At 42.5% G+C, this 22,158-nt stretch overlaps 1 protein-coding gene across 2 annotated transcripts in view; it reads right to left on the bottom strand.

Annotated features, from left to right (window-relative positions):
* NHS (NHS actin remodeling regulator) overlaps positions 1-22,158 on the bottom strand; it is a 339,915-nt gene that overhangs the window by 82,699 nt on the left and 235,058 nt on the right. Inside the window, exon 1 of one of the 2 annotated variants that reach the window (XM_084623084.1) lies at positions 13,854-14,054. The exons of the other annotated variant lie outside the window; for it this stretch is intronic. Coding sequence (XP_084479210.1) covers positions 13,854-13,887 — 34 coding nt within the window. The 5' untranslated portion in view covers positions 13,888-14,054. Of the gene's footprint in view, positions 1-13,853; positions 14,055-22,158 lie in introns of those variants that run through there. 2 annotated transcript variants of the gene reach the window in all.

The raw sequence follows: 22,158 nt of genomic DNA, 5'->3' as shown, positions 1-22,158 counted from the left end.
ATAGACTGGAAAATAATCACTGAACACTCTTGTAACTCGCGAAGGCAAGCTCTTTTGAAAAGACGGCCCTATGTGTTTCTTCTGATTGGTAAACCTGTATTAACATAGGTTGGAAATGGTTTCTTTCTTGCAGTGGACCCACAAGCTGCCAATGTCACACATGGATTTACTCCCCCTTATTCACTATCTAGCTGGCCAGCACTTCATACAAAAAATTGTTTTCAAGAACAGCTCAGAATCCCATTTGTGCTGAAAAGTGCTTCTTATCTTGGAAACTTTCAAAGTACTGGGCTAAGCAAAATTTGATAAAGGGGCCTAATCAGAGTTGTGAACATACATAGTAATAACCGAATGGATGATGACAATGAGTAAAGCAACAGAGACTTACTATGCTTAAGCAGGAATCTGAGTGGTTTTATTTTTTGTATAATTGTTTCAGCAGGTTGTTTAATATAAAACCCCAGAATAAACAATATTACAAGCTATTGATGTTATGCTTATAAATTCAGTATTCTTCTCTTTCTTTCTCTCTCTCTGTCATACGCACACAACCAGAATACAGTGTACTATGTACAAAATACTGCCTATCAAATGGATTTACATGTAAGCATTTGTGTAGTCCATTTTTAATACTGTCTTCTGTTTCACTGCTCCTGAGCCTTATTTTGTCTGCTGGTCCTTTTTGTCATAGAATATCAGGGTTAGAAGGGACCTCAGGAGGTCATCTAGTCCAACCCCCTGTTCAATGCAGGACCAATCCCCAATTTTTGCCCTGATCCCTAAATGGCCCCCTCAAGGTTTGAACTCACAACCCTGGGTTTAGCAGGCCAATGCTCAAACCACTGAGCTTGTCCTATTGCCTGTCAGGACCTTCTCTCTCCTGTTGCTTAGACTGACCTCCTATTCTGTTATTCAAAACCCACCTCTCCCTGTTCTCTTTTCTCTGTCCTTTAAGAACTTTTTTCCTCTTTCATCATCCTTCCTTACCAACTTGTTAAATATTTTGATTCATTCAAATGAGACATAAAACCAAGGTCCCAACTGCTTGTCAATATTGAAAAATCCGTGGCACTTTCTCTAAGATTAACAGTTATCCCAGTGCCTTGCCTCCGTCAGTTCCCATTTAATTTCAATTGAATATAACTTCCTTTCCCCCAGCTCTCCTAGGGTTGCTAACTTTCTGATTGCAGAAAACCAACCACCCTTGCCCCGCCCCCTTCCCTGAGGCCCTGCCTTTGCCCCGCCCCTGCTCACTCCATCCCCCCTCCCTCCATCACTTACTCTCTCCCACCCTCGCTCACTCGCTCCTTTTTACTGGGCTGGGGCAGGGATTGGGGTTTGGGAGGAGATGAGGAATCCAACTTGGGGTGTGAGCTCTGGGGTGGAGCCGAGATGAGGGGTTTGCGGTGCAGGTGGGGGCTCTGGGATGGGGCCGAGGGGTTTGGAGTGTGGGAGTGGGCTCAGGGCTGTGGCAGAGGGTTCGGGTATGGGACGCAGTTCGGGGTGGGGGCTCCGGGAGGTGCTTATCTCAAGTGGCTCCTGGAAGCAACCGGCATGTCCCTCAGCTCCTAGGCGCAGGGATGGTCAGGGCCAGGGGGCTCTGCATGCTGTCCCCGTCCACAGGTGCCACCCCCCTCAGCTCCCATTGGTCGTGCTTCCTGACTAATGGGAGTTGCGGAGCTGGCATTCAGGGCAGAGGCAGTGCCCGGAGCGCCACTTGGCAGCACCCGTGCCTAGCAGCTGGAGGGACATACTGGCCGCTTCCAGGATCTGCGTGGAGCCGGGTGCTGCAGCCAACTGGACTTTTAGCAGCCCGGTCAGCACATGTCCCTTTTCGACCAGGCGTTCTAGTCGAAAACCGGATGTCTGGCAACCCTAACCTTCTGCTAACATTTTGGGTACTGCTGCTATGTGCTATTGTCTTCTGCCCCGAGATGCCTGCACACTTTCCTAAATAAGGGCCTAATTCTGTGAGGTGCCGTGTACCCTCAATTCCCACTGACTTTAGCTAGAGATAAGGACACTCAGTACCTCATGCTGGACTCTAATACACCAATACCTAAAACTTGGAATTGGCAGTAAAAAGACAACGTCAACTTTTTATTTCCCTTCTTCTCCGTGCCCAGTTCCCTGCTTTTCTCAACTCTCTGAACTGTCCAGTAGACCTTCAAACTGCAGGCTCTGACGTTTGACCTTCCCTACACTCACCCATTACACCAAAAATTCAGCACATTAATCTTTTCCTCCTGAAAGGCATAGTGTTACTAGGGCTGCTTGATAACTGTAGCATACAGAGCATGCTGGATATCCCTTTGGACTCTCTCACTAACACCTTCACTTGACCTTTCTGCTAGGAGCCTGTCTCCATTTCCTGCAGTCCTGGGTGCTGTACATTTTATTTCTGTTTGGGGATTTTTCTCCCTCTTTTTCTGTCTCACTTGACTTCCATTCCACAGGCTCACACAGACATTTCCTTAAACAGCAGAATAACCGGAGGCTGGCGGCCATGCAGTAAGGGGGTAAGATGCAAGAGAGGGCTGTTAAAAGTACATTTGACTCCAAAAGCAAGTACAGAAGACATAACAATGCTGAAGGTTGAAAGGAAAACACCAAAGGTATAATAAGGTACCACGTCAATATCTGTATCTTTCAAAGATGATTTGAAATGATTTAGCCCCCTTGCCAAAGATAAGGACATCACATTTTGTCCTTTCTAGCAGTGTCCTTTAAAGGCTCTTGTCTAGTTAAGTTACTCCAAAATAGGTCACTGAATTTTTAAAAAAGCAAAACAAACCCAACTAGATGTAATACACAGAAAGGTTATGCCAGTAAAATGGATCATTTTGGAGAGGAACGATGTTCTTGTGATTAAGACACTGGACAGCAACTTAGGAGATCTGAGTTCAGTTCCCAGCTCTGGCACAGACTTCCTGTGTAACCCTGGGTCGCCCGGTGTCTTAGTTCCCAAACTGTCAAATGCATTCGTTCATTTCCCCTCCCTTAGTATTAACTGCTGAGGGACAAATTCCTTGGGTGTAGGAACCATCTCTTATCATACGTACGCTCAGCACCTAGCACAATGGGGCTCCTATCTCAGTTGCAGGCCCCAAACACTGTTATAATAATCACTTTTCAGATTACTGTTTAGAGGCTGAACCTGCGTCAGCAGTTCAGGAGCTGGCAGCCTCTAGTTTAGGTATTTAATTACATCTATAATTTTCTTTTTAACCTCAAAACTATGAACTCTGCATTGGTTATGCTGTTCTGGACAGGGCCGGCTCTACTGTTTTTGCCGCCCCAAGCAGGACATCTGAAGACAGAAGCTGCCGCCGAATTAGCGCCATGACAGCCTGCAGACTAAAGTTGCCGCTGAATTGCCGCCGCGGCAGCCTGAGGAAAGAGGCTGCTACCAAAAGACGAGACACTGCTCTGATGGCACATGGACTGCCGCCCCTTTCACAGCGCGGCCCCAAGCACCTGCTTGGAATGCTAGTGCCTGGAGCCGGCCCTGGTTCTGGAGAACCCTCTGTCAGTATGACACTACAGTTCATTTGTCACAGCAGTCCATATTATGACACATCAGACTGCACCATGATTGCCACTTTTTGTACCACAGACCATAAAAAACCCCACATAATGCTGCTTCATTGTGATATTTGAATGTCATTGTATCAGCTATGATGTTGCAGCCGCACAGCATAAAGCAATGTCCATATGTACTGACATGTCTTTATATGAAAATGGAGAGTCAGTGCATTGTGAGGCCTGAAATAAACATGGGGACTGTTTAACTGTCTTGCAGAGGAGGCCTCCAGGTTGCTGAACATACCTTTAAAGATTAGACTGACCCATGATGTTGGGGGTGGGTGCTGACTAATGACTGCACATTCTTTATTATTGTCATCCACTTGCTACTGCGGTGATGATACCTATAGAGGAATGGATTGACTTTATACTTGCACTGGGTTTTTTTTTCCCTTAACAGTGTTGGCCTCGTCTTAGAGCGGTGTAAAAAGCTGACATTTCAGTTCACTGGCCAAACCAAACCAAACCAAAACAAAAACCAGGGGAAAAAATGGTTTCAGATCAAATAAAATGTTTTGTTCAACCCAAAATAAAATGTTTCATTTAGTCTGAGTTTTTTAACCGTTTCTTAAAAAATAAAATAGAAGTAAAAATAAAAAAAAATCACCATTTTAAACTGAAAAATCAAAATGTTTTGTGTCAAAAATGTCAAAATGATGTTTCAGTTATTTTTCCTGAATTGTTTGGTTTGGTGTTGTTCTGACCGAAACAACACAGCTAACCTGTGAAATGTTTCAGTCAACCCAAAACTGCATTTTTTTGGTGAAAAAAGTTTCAGCCAAAAAATTCCATCCAGTTCTACCCTGGTGTTATTGGAGACCTGCTCCATTGTTTACAGTTCACCTTTGCATCTGCTATTGTCAAATAATTGCAGTTTTGCTGTGATGCACCCTATAATGTAAAACCCACTCCCCCACCCTTAAATCTGTCTCATCGCATCTCTCCCACCTTTAGCGAACATCTTTAAAACTATTTCTCCCCAAACAGTGGTTTTTAGAACTGTTTGCCCTAGATTTATTGGGCCAGATCCTCAGCTGACATAAATCAACATAGCTCCATTGAAACCATTATTCCATTGACAAACCGCTTCTGGGTTTCAGACTTTAATGCAAGATCACTTTACCCTCCCCAAGCTACTGTTTACATCTGGACCCTAATCTTCCACTCCAGGCTCTCTCTCTCCACTTTTTTAAACTGGATCCCGATTTGTTATTGGATTTTATAGGATAATAATTGATCATATCTTTATTGTGTTGTATTTGTTTTTGTACTGTACAGACACTGAATGATTTGACAGGGGTGCTACATATAATAATTAATAGTAAAAATTTCTCTAAGAAAACTGTGACAGAAAACAAGCACTTGTAATCATTTTCATCCCTTGTTCAACCTTCACCTAGATGGCAGTGGATCAGGCTCCGAATGCAGTAAAGTACTGTATTAATTACATGACAAGTGAGTGACCTATCAACAAAGCATATACATGTGAGCAGTAAGTAACAACAGAACTATTTACACTCAACATAAGCCATCCTCCTGCCACTATTCACTATTTTTACCTCACCTTTCCATCTTCAATGCCTTTTCATAGTTCACAGCAGCACTGACAGATCGATTTCATGCTACGATATTTTGATCAACTTGGCTTGTCATATTAGCAACTGGCACATCTCCCTCAACCCCTTCCAAATAATAGGAAAAGAGCTTCTGGGGGAAGTCAATGGTCTGTTTTAATTAGTCCAGTTCAGTTACTCCTTCCCATGTGGCAGAGCCGTGGATGACAGGACATGACAGCTAATGTGAAATCAGGGGTTTTGTCACAATGTGGGGTTACATTAAAATGTGCTCCCATGCAGTTGGGAACATGAACTCAAGAAAATAAAACCCTTCCCTATATTCAGTTCCTTTAACTATTAACTGCTTTCCTGGGCAGGAGGGCAAATCCCACTAGTACATATATATAGTAGCATTAATTGGTAACACTACAAAGGACTCACTACGGTATGAGTCCAGGACTCTTATTTTTTTAATATGTTATTTATAGCCCATTCAGCCATGGGCTTGACATTAGACTGCGCATGCTCCAAGCTTGCTCTGGAGTACATTTTTATTTCAAAATGAATGGCCCAGTTCTAAATTACCAGTGAGCCTTTCAAAGAGTAAAAAAAACGTTTGCGGTTATGGTTAACGGCCAGAGGCCATCCATGGTAAGTATAAAACACAGACAGGGTGTTGATTGTAAGAGTAATTTACTGTGCACTGAAAAACTAAATCACAATTTCCTCTTGACGAGTTGTGGATGCAATCAAGTAAGAAAGGAAGTGGAGCATTTCCATGAGGGCCTCTTTTCTTCCAATTTGCGAGACATTAGTTTCCTTCCTCTTATCAGTGTTTGACATTTGGAACTCATATACCACTGAGAAATTGCTTCTGTGTTTCAGATTTAAAACAAGGTCAATGGTGTTCAAAAGTAAATCTAGGTTTTTTTAAGCTGAAAGCATGTGGAGGAATCCAGCAAATAATCATGAAGAAAAGACATCAACTAAACATCTAATCTGGGTATTATTCATAAACTAAGCAAGGTCCTCTAGGTGTCACTCTATAAAGTAAAGCAAAGAGAAGAAAAGTTTTCTCCAAAATGATCACTCAGTAGGCCAGATCTTCAGCTTGTGTCATTGATTCAAGGAATACAAGACAATTGCGGAGAAGCTAAATGAATTCTCGGCATCAGTCTTCACTGCAGAGGATGTAAAGGAGATTCCCACACCTGAGCCATTCTTTTTAGGTGACAAATCTGAGAAACTGTCCCAGGTGGTGGTGTCAATAGAGGAGGTTTTAGAACAAACTGAAAATTTAAACAGTAATAAGTCACCAGGACCAGATGGTATTCATGGTATGGAGTTCTGAAGGGACTCAAATATGAAATTGCAGAACTACTAACTGTGGTATGTGACCTATCGCTTAAATCACCAATTGTACCAGATAATTGGTGGATCGCTAATATGACACTGATTTTTTTAAAAGGCTCCAAAGCGATTCGATCAAATACAGGCTGTTAAGCCTAACTTCAGTACCAGGCAAGTTGGTTGAAACTATAGTTAAAAAGACCCCCAAATTATCCTACACAGGTTTTGGGCCCTGCAGAGGCTTCTGTAGGGATGCCATTACATCAAGTTTGATACAAAGTTGTGGCTCTACAGAACCACAGTTATACCAATTCTATTGTACAGAAGTGAAATGTGGGTCCTGAGGAAGACAAAAGAACATTGCATTGACTTTTTTTATTCTCATCTTTGTCAGACAAGATCAGAAATGAGGATATTCAAAGCCAAACCTAGTATCCATCCCCATCAGCACTGGTTTGGTTTCAGCAACTTTCTCGATATGGTCTTATTGTTAGAATAGAAGATCAATGAATTCCGAAGCATGTGCATCAATGAATGCCACTAGATGGCTGGTGATCACGTGGATCTCAAGAGCTTTGGTGGCACAAAATTGCCAATGATGGACATCAACTGACTAGAGAACCAGACCACCTTAAACACCTTGCCAGAAATTCATCCACATGGCACTCAATTTGCAAGGAAGACATGTCCCTTTGGGATTTGCCAGGGTGATCTCAGGTTGGGCACCCCTCTAAGGACAGGTTCATATAAAGTAGGAAACATCTCTATCCTTTTTGTTTGTTTTTAAAACTGAACCAAAATCATTTGAGGTCCTGATATTGGATACTTTTGCATTTCATAGTTCTGACCAGAACCCAAAGTGGCAAAATACCATGAAACTGACAGTTGTCACAAATTTGCTACCCAGAATCTGAAGTACCAGAAATTTCATGAGAATGGGCGTTCTTGGGAATTTCCATTTCTGTTATGTAGAATCAAGAGGCTCATGCCCTGTAGTTGGGCTACACTTTACATAAGAATCCAAACCAAGGCCCAAGTACAACAGTTTCCCCCATTACTACTCAAGGTCAGACGAGCTGATCATGATGGGCCCTAGTGCCCTTAAAATCTATGAATGAATCTAGTAAATGCATTACTCTTAACTTCCTCTTGTAAACTGGTGTGATTGTTTTTAAATTTGAATCAAACCCAGATTTCAGTGCCCTAAGCCTCAGTGTGTAAGCTTCTTGGAGAATGAAAACATTTCAGACCTGAAGCTTGAGCAATGGTTACCACTACTTACATACTGCCATCCCAGACACACTACAGACCCCAGGATCCCTAACCAGCTGCAGCTATGTGATGGCTGCTTGCCATGAAGATCACAAAGGGCCAAGATTGTGACCCAGGCTGCATGTTCCCTTACTTCCCTGCACAACCATGGTTAGCTGCACAGTAGTGAAGCAGCCTGCACAGAAGCCATTACATCCTCTCCATCCTGTGCACATGGCCAGGAATAGACAGAGCCTTTGGTTCATTGAGTCACACTCTGCTTCCTACTCAGGGTGCTGCCCCCATACACACAGTTCAATTGAACCCCAAAGAATCTCAGCATTTCTTACTGAATTGCCACAAACAAAATACTGTAAAAACCAAGTATCTTGGCAGGGCGTTAAACACTAGATGACCCTTGGGGTCCCTTCTAACCCTACGATTCTAGCAAAGAAATAAAAACACAACAACAACAACAACAACAAAAACCTTAGAGCTGGGCCAGAATCTTGATTCTAAGCACCCTCAACTGGGGAGAAGGAAAATCCCAACCCAAATCTTGCCACTAGGATCTATCTCAATAAAGGGTCCAAAGCTAAGCACTCTCACTTTTGGGATGAAATGGTACTCTAACTTTAGATCTAAATTTTATAGCCCATATGCTTAGGGAGGTAATTATTCAGCCCCTCGTTTATGAAGGAGAGTACTGAAATCAGTGATAGGGACTGTTAATCAGTTGCTGGCCGGCTTTAAATACTGGTTTAACCATCAACAATGCTGCTGTTTAATATTTAAACAAAATGTTTAGTGCTTACTGGATAAAGTGCATTTGCTAATTGCTTAAACAGAACAGAAACAGGTACAGCTTTGCAGTTTGGGCTCCCGCACACCACAGAATCAGCATCACAAATGCTGCCACTTGTCAGAAAGTTGGAGGATATTATTCAGGTGGATCTGATCAGGTGGATCAGATACATCAATTCTAACAATAAAACAATTGCATTTTAATAGCTTTTCATTTGCAATTGACTGCTAGCAGCTCCAAGAGGTCTTGGACCTATGCTTTCAGTGCTATGGCTTGTAGAAGACAAAATACCCAACCTACACCAAGGTTCAGACAAGACAAATGACCCCTCTTATTGACGTTCACTAAGAACCACAGTAGCTTGGCAATAGCAGAACTATGCTAATGCAACTAGTTTACTTGTGTTTTTGATGGACCACATAACAGCTAAGCCAAGAAAAGCAATGGCATTCAGAGCTTGGTGTTTACCCTTGATTAAGTATTGCAAGAGGTCTCACCAGAGCATGAGATGGTGAGTAACATATTCGCTTCATTACCTAGTCATAATGTCAAGGGGTCAGGCTGGAGCAGTAGCTAACCAGTCAACTCTGAATTTCCTTGCAGAGGCTGATTTGGGCCAGACAGAGGGATATTGTAGTATTAGTTTTGTCTGCTAATTTCATAGGTACAGATTCTGATACCCTTACTTACATTGAATAGTACTGTACTCTGGGTAGTCCCACTGATTTCACCACTGAGGTGATTTCAGTGGGACTACTTGAGGAATAAGGGCTTGTCCACACAAAGCTTAATTGATTTCATAGAATCATAGAATATCAGGGTTGGAAGGGACCTCAGGAGTCATCTAGCCCAATCCCCTGCTCAAAGCAGGACCAATCCCCAACTAAATCATCCCAGCCATTTGACTGTGTGTGCATGTCTACTTCACTTTGACAGTGTTTTCCTTTCAGTTTAGCTTAAACTGATTCCTAAATAAATTAAGCTAAATCAAAATAAGACTTGCTTAATCAGAACTAAGCATATCCACAGAGTTTGCATCAGTTTAATTAAATCGGTTTAAAATTGCACCTTTAGTTTAACTAGTGACAATTTCTCATATAGGCAAGGTCTCAGAATTGTTTTAAGCTAAACCAAAATAAGTCACTCTTAAACCAAAATAGAAGTGTCCTCACAGAGCTTTGTAATAGTTCTAAGTAAATTGTTTTAAAACTGTTTTAAACTGGTTTATCTTTCTTGTGAAGACAAGGTCTAAGGGTGGTAGAATCTGGCTCCCTCTTTTTTATATATATAGTGTATGAAATATACTAATGCTGTTTTCACTTCTAGAAACAGCAACTGGGCATATAAACTGTTCTCACAAGATGAATCCGTTAACAACAACATCTGGAACAAAACACATTGCTTACTTGAGGCAGAAAACCAAGTGAAAATAAGTCTGCAGAGATATTTATAGAAACTTTTTTTAAAACTATTAGGGGACTGGTTTACCTGGCTCAGAAGCTCTGAAAATATGTGGAAAATGTTGATAAACAACTCTCCTCATAAAAAGAAAAGGAGTTCTTGTGGCACCTTAGAGACTAACAAATTTATCTGAGCATAAGCTTTCGTGAGCTACAGCTCACTTCATTGGATGCATGCAGTGGAAAATACAGTGGGGAGATTTTATATACACAGAGAACATGAAACAATAGGCGTTACCATACTCACTGTAATGAGAGTGATCAGGTAAGGTGAGCTATTACCAGCAGGAGAGAAAAAAAAACCTTTTGCAGTGATAATCAAGGTGGGCCATTTCCAGCAGTTGACAAGAACGTGTGAGGAACAGTAGAGGGGGGAAATAAACATAGGGAAATAGTTTTACTCTGTGTAATGACACATCCACTCCCAGTCTTTATTCAAGCCTAATTTAATGGTTTTCAGTTTGCAAATTAATTCCAATTCAGCAGTCTCTCATTGGAGTCTGTTTCTGAAGTTTTTTTGTTGAAGAATTCAACTTTTAAGTTTATAATCGAGTGACCAGAGAGATTGAAGTGTTCTCCGACTGGTTTTTGAATGTTATAATTCCTGACATCTGATTTATTTGTCCATTTATTCTTTTATGTAGAGACTGTCCGGTTTGTCCAATGTACATGGCAGAGGGGCATTGCTGGCACATGATGGCATATATCACATTGGTAGATGTGCAGGTGAACGAGCCTCTGATAGTGTGGCTGATGTGATTAGGCCCTATGATGGTGTCCCCTGAACAGATATTTGGACACAGTTGGCAAAGGCCTTTCTTGCAAGGATAGGTTTCTGGGTTAGTGTTTTTGTTGTGTGGTGTGTGGTTGCTGGTGAGTATTTGCTTCAGGTTGGGGGGCTGTCTGTAAGCAAGGACTGGCCTGTCTCCCAAGATCTGTGAGAGTGATGGGTCGTCCTTCAGGATAGGTTGTAGATACTTGATGATGCGTTGGAGAGGTTTTAGTTGGGGGCTGAAGGTGATGGCTAGTGGCGTTCTGTTATTTTCTTTGTTGGGCATGTCCTGTAGTAGGTGACTTCTGGGTACTCTTCTGGCTCTGTGAATCTGTTTCTTCACTTCAGCAGGTGGGTATTGTAGTTGTAAGAACGCTTGATAGAGATCTTGTAGGTGTTTGTCTCTGTCTGAGGGGTTGGAGCAAATGCGGTTGTATCGTAGAGCTTGGCTGTAGACAATGGATCGTGTGGTGTGGTCTGGATGAAAGCTGGAGGCATGTAGGTAAGTATAGCAGTCATTAGGTTTCCGGTATAGGGTGGTGTTTACGTGACCATAGCTTATTAGCACTGTAGTGCCCAGGAAGTGGATCTCTTGTGTGGACTGGTCCAGGCTGAGGTTGATGGTGGGATGGAAATTGTTGAAATCATGGTGGAATTCCTCAAGAGCTTCTTTTCCATGGGTCCAGATGATGAAGAAGTCACCAATGTAGCGCAAGTAGAGTAGTGGCATTAGGGGACGAGAGCTCAGGAAGCGTTGTTCTAAGTCAGCCAAAAAATGTTGGCATACTGTGGGGCCATGCGGGTACCCATAGCAGTGCCGCTGATCTGAAGGTATACATTGTCCCCAAATGTGAAATAGTTATGGGTGAGGACAAAGTCACAAAGTTCAGCCACCAGGTTAGCCGTGACATTATCGGGGATACTGTTCCTGACGGCTTGTGGTCCATCTTTGTGTGGAATGTTGGTGTAGAGGGCTTCTACATCCATAGTGGCTAGGATGGTGTTTTCAGGAAGATCACTGATGGATTGTAGTTTCCTCAGGAAGTCAGTGGTGTCTTGAAGATAGCTATGAGTACTGGTAGCGTAGGGTCTGAGGAGGGAGTCTACATAGCCAGACAATCCTGCTGTCAGGGTGCCAATGCCTGAAATGATGGGGCAACCAGGATTTCCAGGTTTATGGATCTTGGGTAGCAGATAGAATACTCCTGCTTGCGGTTCTAGGGGTGTGTCTATGCGGATTTGTTCTTGTGCTTTTTCAGGGAGTTTCTTGAGCAGATGGTGTAGTTTCTTTTGGTAACCCTCAGTGGGATTAGAGGGTAATGGCCTGTAGAATGTGGAGTTCGAGAGCTGCCTAGCAGCCTCTTGTTCATATTCCGACCTATTCATGATGACGACAGCACCTCCTTTGTCAGCCTTTTTGGTTATGATGTCAGAGTTGTTTCTGAGGCTGTGGATGGCATTGTGTTCTGCACGGCTGAGGTTATGGGGCAAGTGATGCTGCTTTTCCACAATTTCAGCCCATGCACATCGGTGGAAGCACTCTATGTAGAAGTCCAGTCTGTTGTTTCGACCTTCAGGAGGAGTCCACCCAGAATCCTCATGTATATTATGCCTGGAAGATTATTCTTGACAGGCTTTCATCTGTGTTAGCGAAGTATCATTTTCATAAAACAGTCCTGGGGCAGTTCTGGAGGGAGTGCAGTGAGATAGCTTGCGGTGCTTCTTCCACTGATTGGTGTCACTCTGTAGTAACAGTCACTGCTCAGTGTCATGCTAGAGGAGGAGCTAGAGTGTGGGGGAGTTGTGTTGAATGTGTCAGAAGACACAAGTAGGACAGTATAAGGAGAGGGAATTAAGACAGTAACACTTGGATGCTTGGCATGTCAATCTGCACTCTCGGCTTTCACTTGCAGTAGTTTAAGGTTGTCAACCTCTGCCACTGTGTTAAGTGATATGTTATTGACCCTGCCTCTAATCCTTTTAGCACCTGCATACTAGTAACAGTCTCTCCCTCCCTCTCTCTCTCACACCCCCCCTTCCACGGGTTTACACATCAGTGTAATCTTTATCAGACATCAGTAGATTTGACACTAATGAGTTTTAACAACAAAACAAAACAACATCCAACCCCACAGACCCCTCTAGCTGTGGAGAAACAAAGCTGAAAGAGCCAATTGTCAAACATAACAAATCAAGGCCCTCTCTTCCTCTTCTTCTATCCCTCCCTCCAGCTCCCCTCCCTCCAAGCAGTAGATGGATCTCACTTATTAAACTGATCATGCATCTGATGCAAAAATGTGTGACTGAATCGGTGTTTTGCCTGGGGTCTTTTTAATTTTTTATTTCATTTGACAACGAATAATCCTGTCCAGTCTGCACTTTTGCAGTGATGAACAAATAGAGCTCCACTGCAGCAGAAACTTAAATCAAAAAACCAATACAACCTGATTCCATAGATTATATCACTGCCATGATTAGATGATACCAGTGTTATTAATAATAAAATGCTAAAACAGAAGACTTGTCTGATGATTTACAAGAAGGGAGATAAAAAATAAAAGCATGACCTTTGTGCCAAATTACTAACAGTCATCCATTAACACATCACTCAATATTAATAGTCACACACTGGGAATGGCCAACAGAGAAGCAGAGAACCACCAAACTCATTCCATACCTGGTGGCTACTAACAGACTGATTATGCAGCAAGTTTTCAGACAGCTACTTTGTATTCTTTAATCCTGTCTAGTAGCTGACAGTGAATGCACTGTTCAGACAAATCTCTGTGCTATGTGCAAACAAAAATAAAATCATAAAATGAAATTCCAAAAGCACACATGCCAGCATTCACAGAGCAAAGACGAAAGTTGAAAAGTTCTGGCACTTTAAATCAAGTTTGACAGGAACTACCTGTTGCTGAAACTTTACTGCATTCCTTGGCTCTTAAAATGGAAAACAGGAGCAACTTTTATTTGGGAAACCAAACTTTTCTATATAGGAGACGGGGGAAAACCCTTCCCACACCAAAAAGCTACAGCAGGAAATCCTCTCTACAAATTAAAAACAAAAATACCTGCATTCTTCAGCACACAGCAGCCCAGAGCCATGGTTGAACACTCTGTTGTGTTTTTCAAGAAAGTATCCCAATGCCCAACAGGCTTCTTTGCTTTTATCCATAGTATTTACTGAGTCCCAGTGCTATGCAAAAGCTGACCTGCTTAAGTAAGGGGGGAGCAAAGGGTCAGGGAGAATAATCTTCTGGGAACACGGATTGCATAGACTTTGACTGAACATCTGTACATCCTCCACACTCCCCTTCGAGACATGCAGATGGTTTAGCCCAAGTACTTGGTCCTTCTAATCTCCTCACGGTCCAGCAGAATGGCAAATCAGAGTCGTGAACAGTAATCCCACTTCTTTTACTCTCCATCACATGAGGGATTTAACACTTCCCTGCCCTTAAAGAATCTTGGGACTCTGCTCAATTGGTTAGTGCTGTGGTCTAACAGCACAGGGATCTGAACACAATCCTTTAACAGTCGGGAGATGTGGGAATGTATAAAAATTAACTGAGGCCATAGAGTGACCAGAAGGAAAAATCAAACTGTTGCAGCACTAATGAAGAAAAAAGATGTTGCTATAATCTGCCCCAGCTGTACACTGTCACACACCATATCCCATTCTACCCTGAGCACAGCTGTCTGAGAAATATCTGGTAAGGGGGTGATTATAAAACATTTACCAGATTCTGCTTCCCGTCACTGGAATTACATTGGATTTACATTGATGTAACAGTGAGCAGGACCTGATCCTACATGATGAAACAAATTTGCATTGCAATTTCCAGGTCTAAAAATCATAATAAAAGAGAACAAATTTCAAATGCCCTCCCAATGCAATGCCTTCCACAACATTTCTCGTCGACAGTAACCAACTGAGCATTCTAAAACGCAGTATTTTTTATCACCCTCCATATCTGTGATGCTGTACTACACCACAGTGAGGAGGATGAGTGATCGTGCCAACCTAAATTAACAGGTAAAACAATTCAGACACATAATCCACTAGCCAAACAAGTGAACTATCCCATCACAAAATGGTACCTATTGTTTTATTATTATTGTGCTGTACGGAGACATGGAAACATTCCCACATTGCTTTAATATTTTTATTTTTGTGCTGGCGTGTTCCCCTCTTTTTAAAATTATGTTTTAATAAAAGAATCTTAACTGTTCTTTAGGATTCAACTCTCATTATCTTTGATGCCAATAACTGGATTATGATGTGCATAATCCTAAAAAGAAAAAAGGGTGGGGAAAGGGATTTAAGAAGAGATTTTAAAATGTATAATAATAAAAACATGACAAGATTTGCCTTCCTCTCCTTCTTCTTGGAGTATTAGAAAGTAACTGCTTAATGCTTGACTTCCCATTGCTAGGCTACCCACCTCAGTGATTATAAGCAAAAACTGAAAGGTGCAACTTGAGTTCAGAACAGGAACTGAAGCATAGCAGAGGCTCTTTGATGCATTAAGACAGCCCAAGTCAACAGAAGGTCTGGCTGTAATAGAAACAGCAGCCTTGGAGAACATGACCTAGATAGAAACTTCACCCTTCCAAACATCAATAAGTGGAATCAGCAGCTTATACAGCCATGGACATTTCCTAAAATACTTATAATTGCAATACTCACAGACCTGTTCTCCCCGCTCCGTTTATGTGTAAGCCCTGGCAATGTTTTACGGGGGAAAATGAAAGAGGAAAAGAGACAGAGAGAAGTAGACTGTACCTTTTTATGAGGCTTTATTAAGGCCTGAATTAAAAATGATTGTTTTCTTTAAAACACAATTGACTTGTATCATCTTTCCTGATCCTTAGTCAACAATGTTTCCTTACAAGGCCAGCAATTTCCCCATAAAAATAATCTCACAAATGGAAGGAAAGGGTGCTTTACATTCTATTTTCTCTAGGAAGTAATAATAATTTTAAAAGGGTTGAAATATCTCCAACTCTGTTTTTCCCTCAAAATGACCCCAAACGGCAAAGGGAAAATATTTGCTCTCAGTGCTTGAGCAAACCACAATGAATTAAGGTTTTGTTGTTAGTGGCAAAGCTGCTATTTATCTGCAGAGAATCAAACCAGATGTTGAAACATAATTGAGGGTTTGGTGGCTCAATGAGCTAGCCCTTCAACCTTTGGAAAAAAGACCTGCTGCAAAACCTGGCTGGGGCCACAAATGAAGAGAAGTTTGACAGTCTCAGACTGAGCACAGTTTGTACACATCAGCAAACTAACCACACATTTGGACAGGCTTGCTTAACGAGGAGTTCAGAACTAGGAGAGCAGAGTGGTGCAGGTCAGAACTGATGTGCATTGGCAGAGCTTTCACATACTCCATTGTGCTTTTAAGACAGTGATATTAGTCCCTCATTTCAGGAGCACTAAAATCTAGGGTTGATTGAAAATTTTCTATCAAAACTGTTGTCTGACAGAAAATTGGATTTTCAGCTAAAAATCTGTTACAAAAATGTCTGCTTTCCATCAAAAAACAGAACATCCCAAAACTGGAACGCTCCACCTGAAAAATGAAGAATTTCAGTTTGGAAGTTCCCCATCAGATCTGTAGTTCGACGTCTCATGCCCCCATTCTTCTCTATGGGCCAGGCTACCCAGCCAGACTACATCTCCCATACTGCACAGTAACCCGGGACTCCCATGAGGCACTGCGTAGGCTCAGCAAGAGGGGACCATGATGTATCATGGAAGATGTAGTCTGGCCAGGGAGCCTCGCTCATAGAAGAGAATGGGGGCAGGAGGAACACAAAGTACAAGTATCATAAGGGCACTGCAGTGGCATTTTTGAACTGAAGCTTTTCCATATTTAGCTGAAATTTAGCTGAAACTTTGCAGCCAAAATTTTTGGTTTACAATTTTTTGAGTTAATGATTTTTGTTTTCATTTACATCAAAATTTTCCACAGGGAAAAAGAAAATCCGTTTTCTGACCAGCTCTGCAAAATCTCTCTTACTATTTTTTAAACCAAGGAAATGAACGCTGCATTCCTTGAAGGTTATTCTATTTTTAATGTGTCTGTCCGCCTGTTCCAACAAATATTTACAGTATCAGCTACGGCAGTCCTAATAAAGTCTTTGAAGAGAAACAGGGAAACAGAGAGGAGCCTGAGAGATAAACCTGGACTCTATATGTCAAATGGAGTTTGTCAACAGATATGCTGTGCTCTGAATGGGCTACAAGCATGCATATTTGCAGAGACAGTCAGGAAACATTGTGATTTCTGGCAATGACATAGTAGGTGCTGGGGAAGGAGTGAGCCTCTTACTGTCCTACAGCTTGTTTTCCCTTTCAAGTCTGCAACCAGACCCACGTTCCTGGTTGTTTAGGCACCAGTTCCTAGAGCTTTGATAACAGTAACTCTGTTGTAACCGTAAAAGATAGATAATGAACAACTCATTGATGGTTATTCTTACCATTATACCACATGAAACAAATTCACCATCCAGTCACACCAATGCAGTCACTTTACTAAGGATTCGCTGTCATGTCAGAATTGGGCTCTGTTCATGTGTTAGAGAAAACTCCTTACAGCATGTGTGGGCACTATCGCACACTGTCAGATCTTATCGGTGAAACACAGATTCTGGACTTTAGTTATGGCCAAATGCATTTGAATCCTCATCTTTGAAATTTATTATTTCTTCCTAATGATCTTTCAGGCTGAAATTTCCAATTAAAACTGAAAGGTGCTAGAACCTTACTGGATTGTCTAAATAAAGACGATGAGCTTAATTCTCTGCTCCTGTGGAAGGGTGTAGTTCAGCTGATTTTGATGGGATTGACACCAACAGACAATTTGGCTAGTTCAGCTAGAAGTTAGTTCATAAAACAGTTGTGATTTTGATTTAAACTAGTCAAAAAGTAAATGATACATAATAATGCCCGTAGATGATTACCTTTCCATCTTAATAAATTCAGCAGGAATTACTGACTGACTGTACAGAGGGAGTATGGTCCAGTGGATAGGGCCCTGAACTGGAGCTTAGGAGACCCAGGTCTATTCCATGTAGGTGAGTCACTTCACTTATCTGTGCCTCTGTTTCTCCTTCCCCCTTTGTCTTTCTTGTTTATTTAGACGGTAAGCTCTTCAGGGCAGAGTCCATCTCTTACTAGGTCTGGTCTACACTATAGGGGTAGGTTGACATAAGCTGCTTAGCATCAACCTAGCTGTGGAAGTGTCTTCACTTAAATTCGGCTCCCACCAATGTAAAGGACTCGCTACACCAATTTAGTAACACCACCTTCCCGAACAGTGTAAGTAATTAGGTCAATGGTGTCAGCATAGTCACTGTGTTGCTTACATCGACTGTTACTGGCTTTCAGGAGCCATCCCACAATGCCCCATATTGACAATACAATCGATACAAGCGCTCCTGGTGAGGATGCACATGCTGACACAAGGCGCCAAGTGTGCACACACACAAGTGATTTAATAACTGAGGTGGCCATACGCCAATGTAAGTTAGGTCGACATAATTTTGTCGCACAGACATGGCCTACGTGTCTGTAAAGGACATAGCACAATAGGGCATCAGGCATTATTAAAATAAATAAATAAATAATGTGTTTTTTTTCTTTTTTGGCACTTCGTGCTTATCTCTCTTGCTCCAGAGATTATAGGATTGAAGTGGCCCTTCACATCTTCGTGTGTAAGCAACAAAGGCTTAAGGCTTAGTATGGCCCAGATTAGCCCAAGACACATGCCCTCGAAACTGAGGTCTGAGGAGTATGCTTCCAAGGGAAAAGGATGATCTGGCGATTAAAGACCAGAGAAAGGAGTCGGCAGAATACTGCTCTTCTTGGCTGTGACATACAGATACTGTCTGACCCAAGGCAAGTCATTTGGGGGCTAGCAAGCTCCCAGTCAACTACAGCAAACTTTTACTGACTTCAGTGGGAGCAGGAGCAGGCTCTTTGTGTGTCAGCTTCCTCCTCTCTAAAATGGGGATAACAATGGGGGAGTTTCAGGAAAGATTCATTAGTGTTTGTAAAGATCTTTGACTATATATATACAGTCAAAGAATCCTACTGCTCTAGGATCGTTACAATTTTCATAAAGACACAATATTTCAAATATTCATATTTAAGGAGTGAACCACCCAGGAAACAAACAGAAGAGATAAGCACATCCTCCCTTCACATTCCATTCAATCCACCCCCCTCACAAAAGTCTTAAAGAAATGAGAGGGCTTGCAGAATGACCTGCAGATCCATATATCCTCACACCAAAGGTGGGAGGAGTTAACTCCAGAGTTGAGGACCCTTCACCAAAAAAGTCCGGCCACCAGGGCTATAAAGTGCAGGTACTGCTGTATCACTTAGACAGCACATCAAGTATTATTATTTTGAGCTGGTTGGAAAATCCTAATTAGTTTGCACAGGGAAAATTTGAAAAAAAAATCCCTTCCTCCCCGCCCCCGCCTCAAAATTCCCTGTGAACATTTTTCAAGTTTTCAATGAAAAACTAAAACCAAAAAAATTTTAAGCCATTTTTGGGGGAAAAAAGTCATTTTTCAAAAACCAAAACCAAAAATCTTTACCAAAATCTATAGATTTTTAGAAAATTAGAGGTGTTTTTGTTTCTGGTTTTTCAACAAGAAGCCATTTATCATCCAAAAAGTTTCATAAAAATATTTGACCAGATCTGTTATTATTTCAAATAAAGGGAAAGTGTGGGTGGAGTATCATAGGAAAACAAAATACATAAGTAGGGGGAAAGGATGGATGGATGCTCTAACCTTGTATTTCAATGGCCTCTTTAATGCACAGTATCCAAATTGGTCAATAAACATTACCGCTATTCATACTGAATCCAGTCCCTGAATGAAGCAAAGTGACTCCTACACATTCATTTTGTAAACGTATCTAACGTTGCTTCAGGCACCTCTAGTGACTATGCCATACTCCCCCAACGGGGGAAATTTTCCCTCTCTCTGGGCTGCCTTTTTAATCAGGATGGTTTTCATGATAACTAAGCTAAAGGCCCTAAGATTGCATCCAGCGGCCACTCCCCCCAGTTCCCACAATGCAAATGATGCTATACATACAGAGGCCATAGAGATCTGCAGGTTCGAGTGGCTAACCCTCCTTCTCATTCTGGGGGATGGTTAGGGTAACCAGATGTCCCGATTTTATAGGGACAGTTCCAATTTTGGGGTCTTTTTCTTATGTAGGCTGCTATTACCCCCCATCCCCGTCCCGATTTTTCACACTTGCTGTCTGGTCACCCTAGGGATGGTGAGTCATTCTCTTTCCCTTCACACCTGTGGAATAAGAGGCTTTGGGTGAAAATTCAGCAAGGGAACCTTACAGAGCTTCTCCTGTTCACACAACTCCCTCTCAGGGATTTTTCTCTAGGAGGGGATGATATGGCACAATATTTTTTCCTATGGGACATCAAACCACTATAGCTGGTTTAACCCCATTGTTCCCAATCCTTGGATTATCTGCTGTTCTGAATCCAGATTTACCCTAAAACATAGTTTTATTTTCAGTAAACAAATACTGTATTTTAGATTAATACCAAAAATACAAAAAAAAGGGGGGGGGGAGGAGGACCTGGTACACTACAAAGGACAATAGAATATCCTTCATTCAGTGTATCAGAAAGAGAGCCTTGCAAAGTTCTGCTTGTCCACTAGCCTCGGAAAAGCATATTTTGTTATGGTTGAGTAATATTCTTTTCATCATCATCCACCAGAATGGAGAGAGAGTAAAATTTGACTCCGGTCTGGTAAATTTCCACAATGATTTTGCAAGGCTGAATACCAGCTTGATCCACCCCATCTATCTATGTATGTTGTTCTGTTCGTATGAACATATCAGATACGTTAGAATTATGAAATGAATATGGAATAAATATCTCTATGACACTGAAAGACGTGTGTGTGTGAGAGAGTGAGTGAGAGAGAGAGAGAACTGTTGATTTATGAAATCAGGTTGCTTTTGTAATCCATGCACAGAGCTCTTCTGCCCCCTCCCTGGAGAAATCAGGATGCGAAGAAGCAAAGCTTTCTTCATTCTTGATGTTTCCTAAGTAGGCCAAATCACTTTGGAAGATGGCCAGAAGTTAATTTAATATTCACCACTGACCTGTTTTATTCCTCCTAGGTTTAAGTAAAAAGTTGGGTGAAAGCCTTTTCCTCTGTTTGTCTGAAAGTGCGCCACCGTTAACGCCATCCCCTGAAGCACAGTCTGCAGTGCACGCATAAATGATTTATTCAGAGCTACTGCTACTTTCTTGTTCCATCAGCACATTACTGCAGCAACTTGCTAGCTACTGCTCAGGTAATAATATTCATCAGCATATGTTAGGGTCACTGAAGAAAAATCAAAGATACCCTGCCTGCTTTTTTATTTTAAACCCCTTCTTCATCCACCTATTTACAAAACAGAGCCAGAAGTACAAAAAACCCAAACTCCTAACTTTCCTCAAGCTGACTGCATATCACTATGCTTATTAGCCAAGAGTAGGTTATGCGGCTGTCCAATCAGCAGTGCCTAATACTACCACAGCTACTTTTTTGAAGTACAAAGGTGCTATTCCGGCTATTGGAACTAGATCAGAGGTGAGCAAACTATGGCCCGCAGGCCACATCTGGCCCGGCTCCTGAGCTCCCTACTGGGGAGGCTAGCCTCCGGCCCCTCCCCCGCCGCCACGCCGCCACGTGGGCAGCACTCTGGGCGGTGGGGCTGCGCGCTCCTGCAGGGCAGCGTGTCTGGCTCTGGCTGGGTGGCGTGGCTGCCAGACATGCGGCTCCGAGCGGAATGGTAAGGGGGCTGGGGCGAGGGGTCCCGGGGGCAGTCAGGGGACTGGGAGCAGGGGAGGTTGGATAGAGGGTGGGGTCCCAGGGGGCTGTTAGGGGCAGGGGATCCCGGGAGGGGGCGGGCAGGGGACAAGGAGCGGGGGGGTTGGATGGGTGGGAGGTTCTGAGGGGGACAGTCAGGAGGCGGGAAGTGGGAGGGGGCGGATGTGGGTTGGGGCCAGACTGTTTGGGGAGGCACAGCCTTCCCTACCCGGCCCTCCTTACAGTTTTGCAACCCCAATGTGGCCCTTGGACCAAAAAGTTTGCCCACCCCTGAACTAGAAGATGGTAAAGGGGGAGGAGTTGGAGGAGCAAAAGAGATTTTTTTTCTTTAATAGCATATTAAGATTCAAGATGAAGCACAACAAACAGGTCTTACTTCAAAAGAGCAAGAGCTGGCAGATTTGTTGTGCTATAGGCTTTTTTACTCAACCTCTGCAAAACAAGTTTGTCGCAGTTGCCTGTATAGTGCAATCCATGTGACTCTGCAGCACTATT

This window comes from Lepidochelys olivacea, assembly GCF_965140295.1.
Source record: "Lepidochelys olivacea isolate rLepOli2 genome assembly, chromosome: 1".
In the NCBI taxonomy this organism is placed as follows: domain Eukaryota; kingdom Metazoa; phylum Chordata; order Testudines; family Cheloniidae; genus Lepidochelys; species Lepidochelys olivacea.
This window is presented reverse-complemented; position numbering and strand designations above follow the sequence as displayed.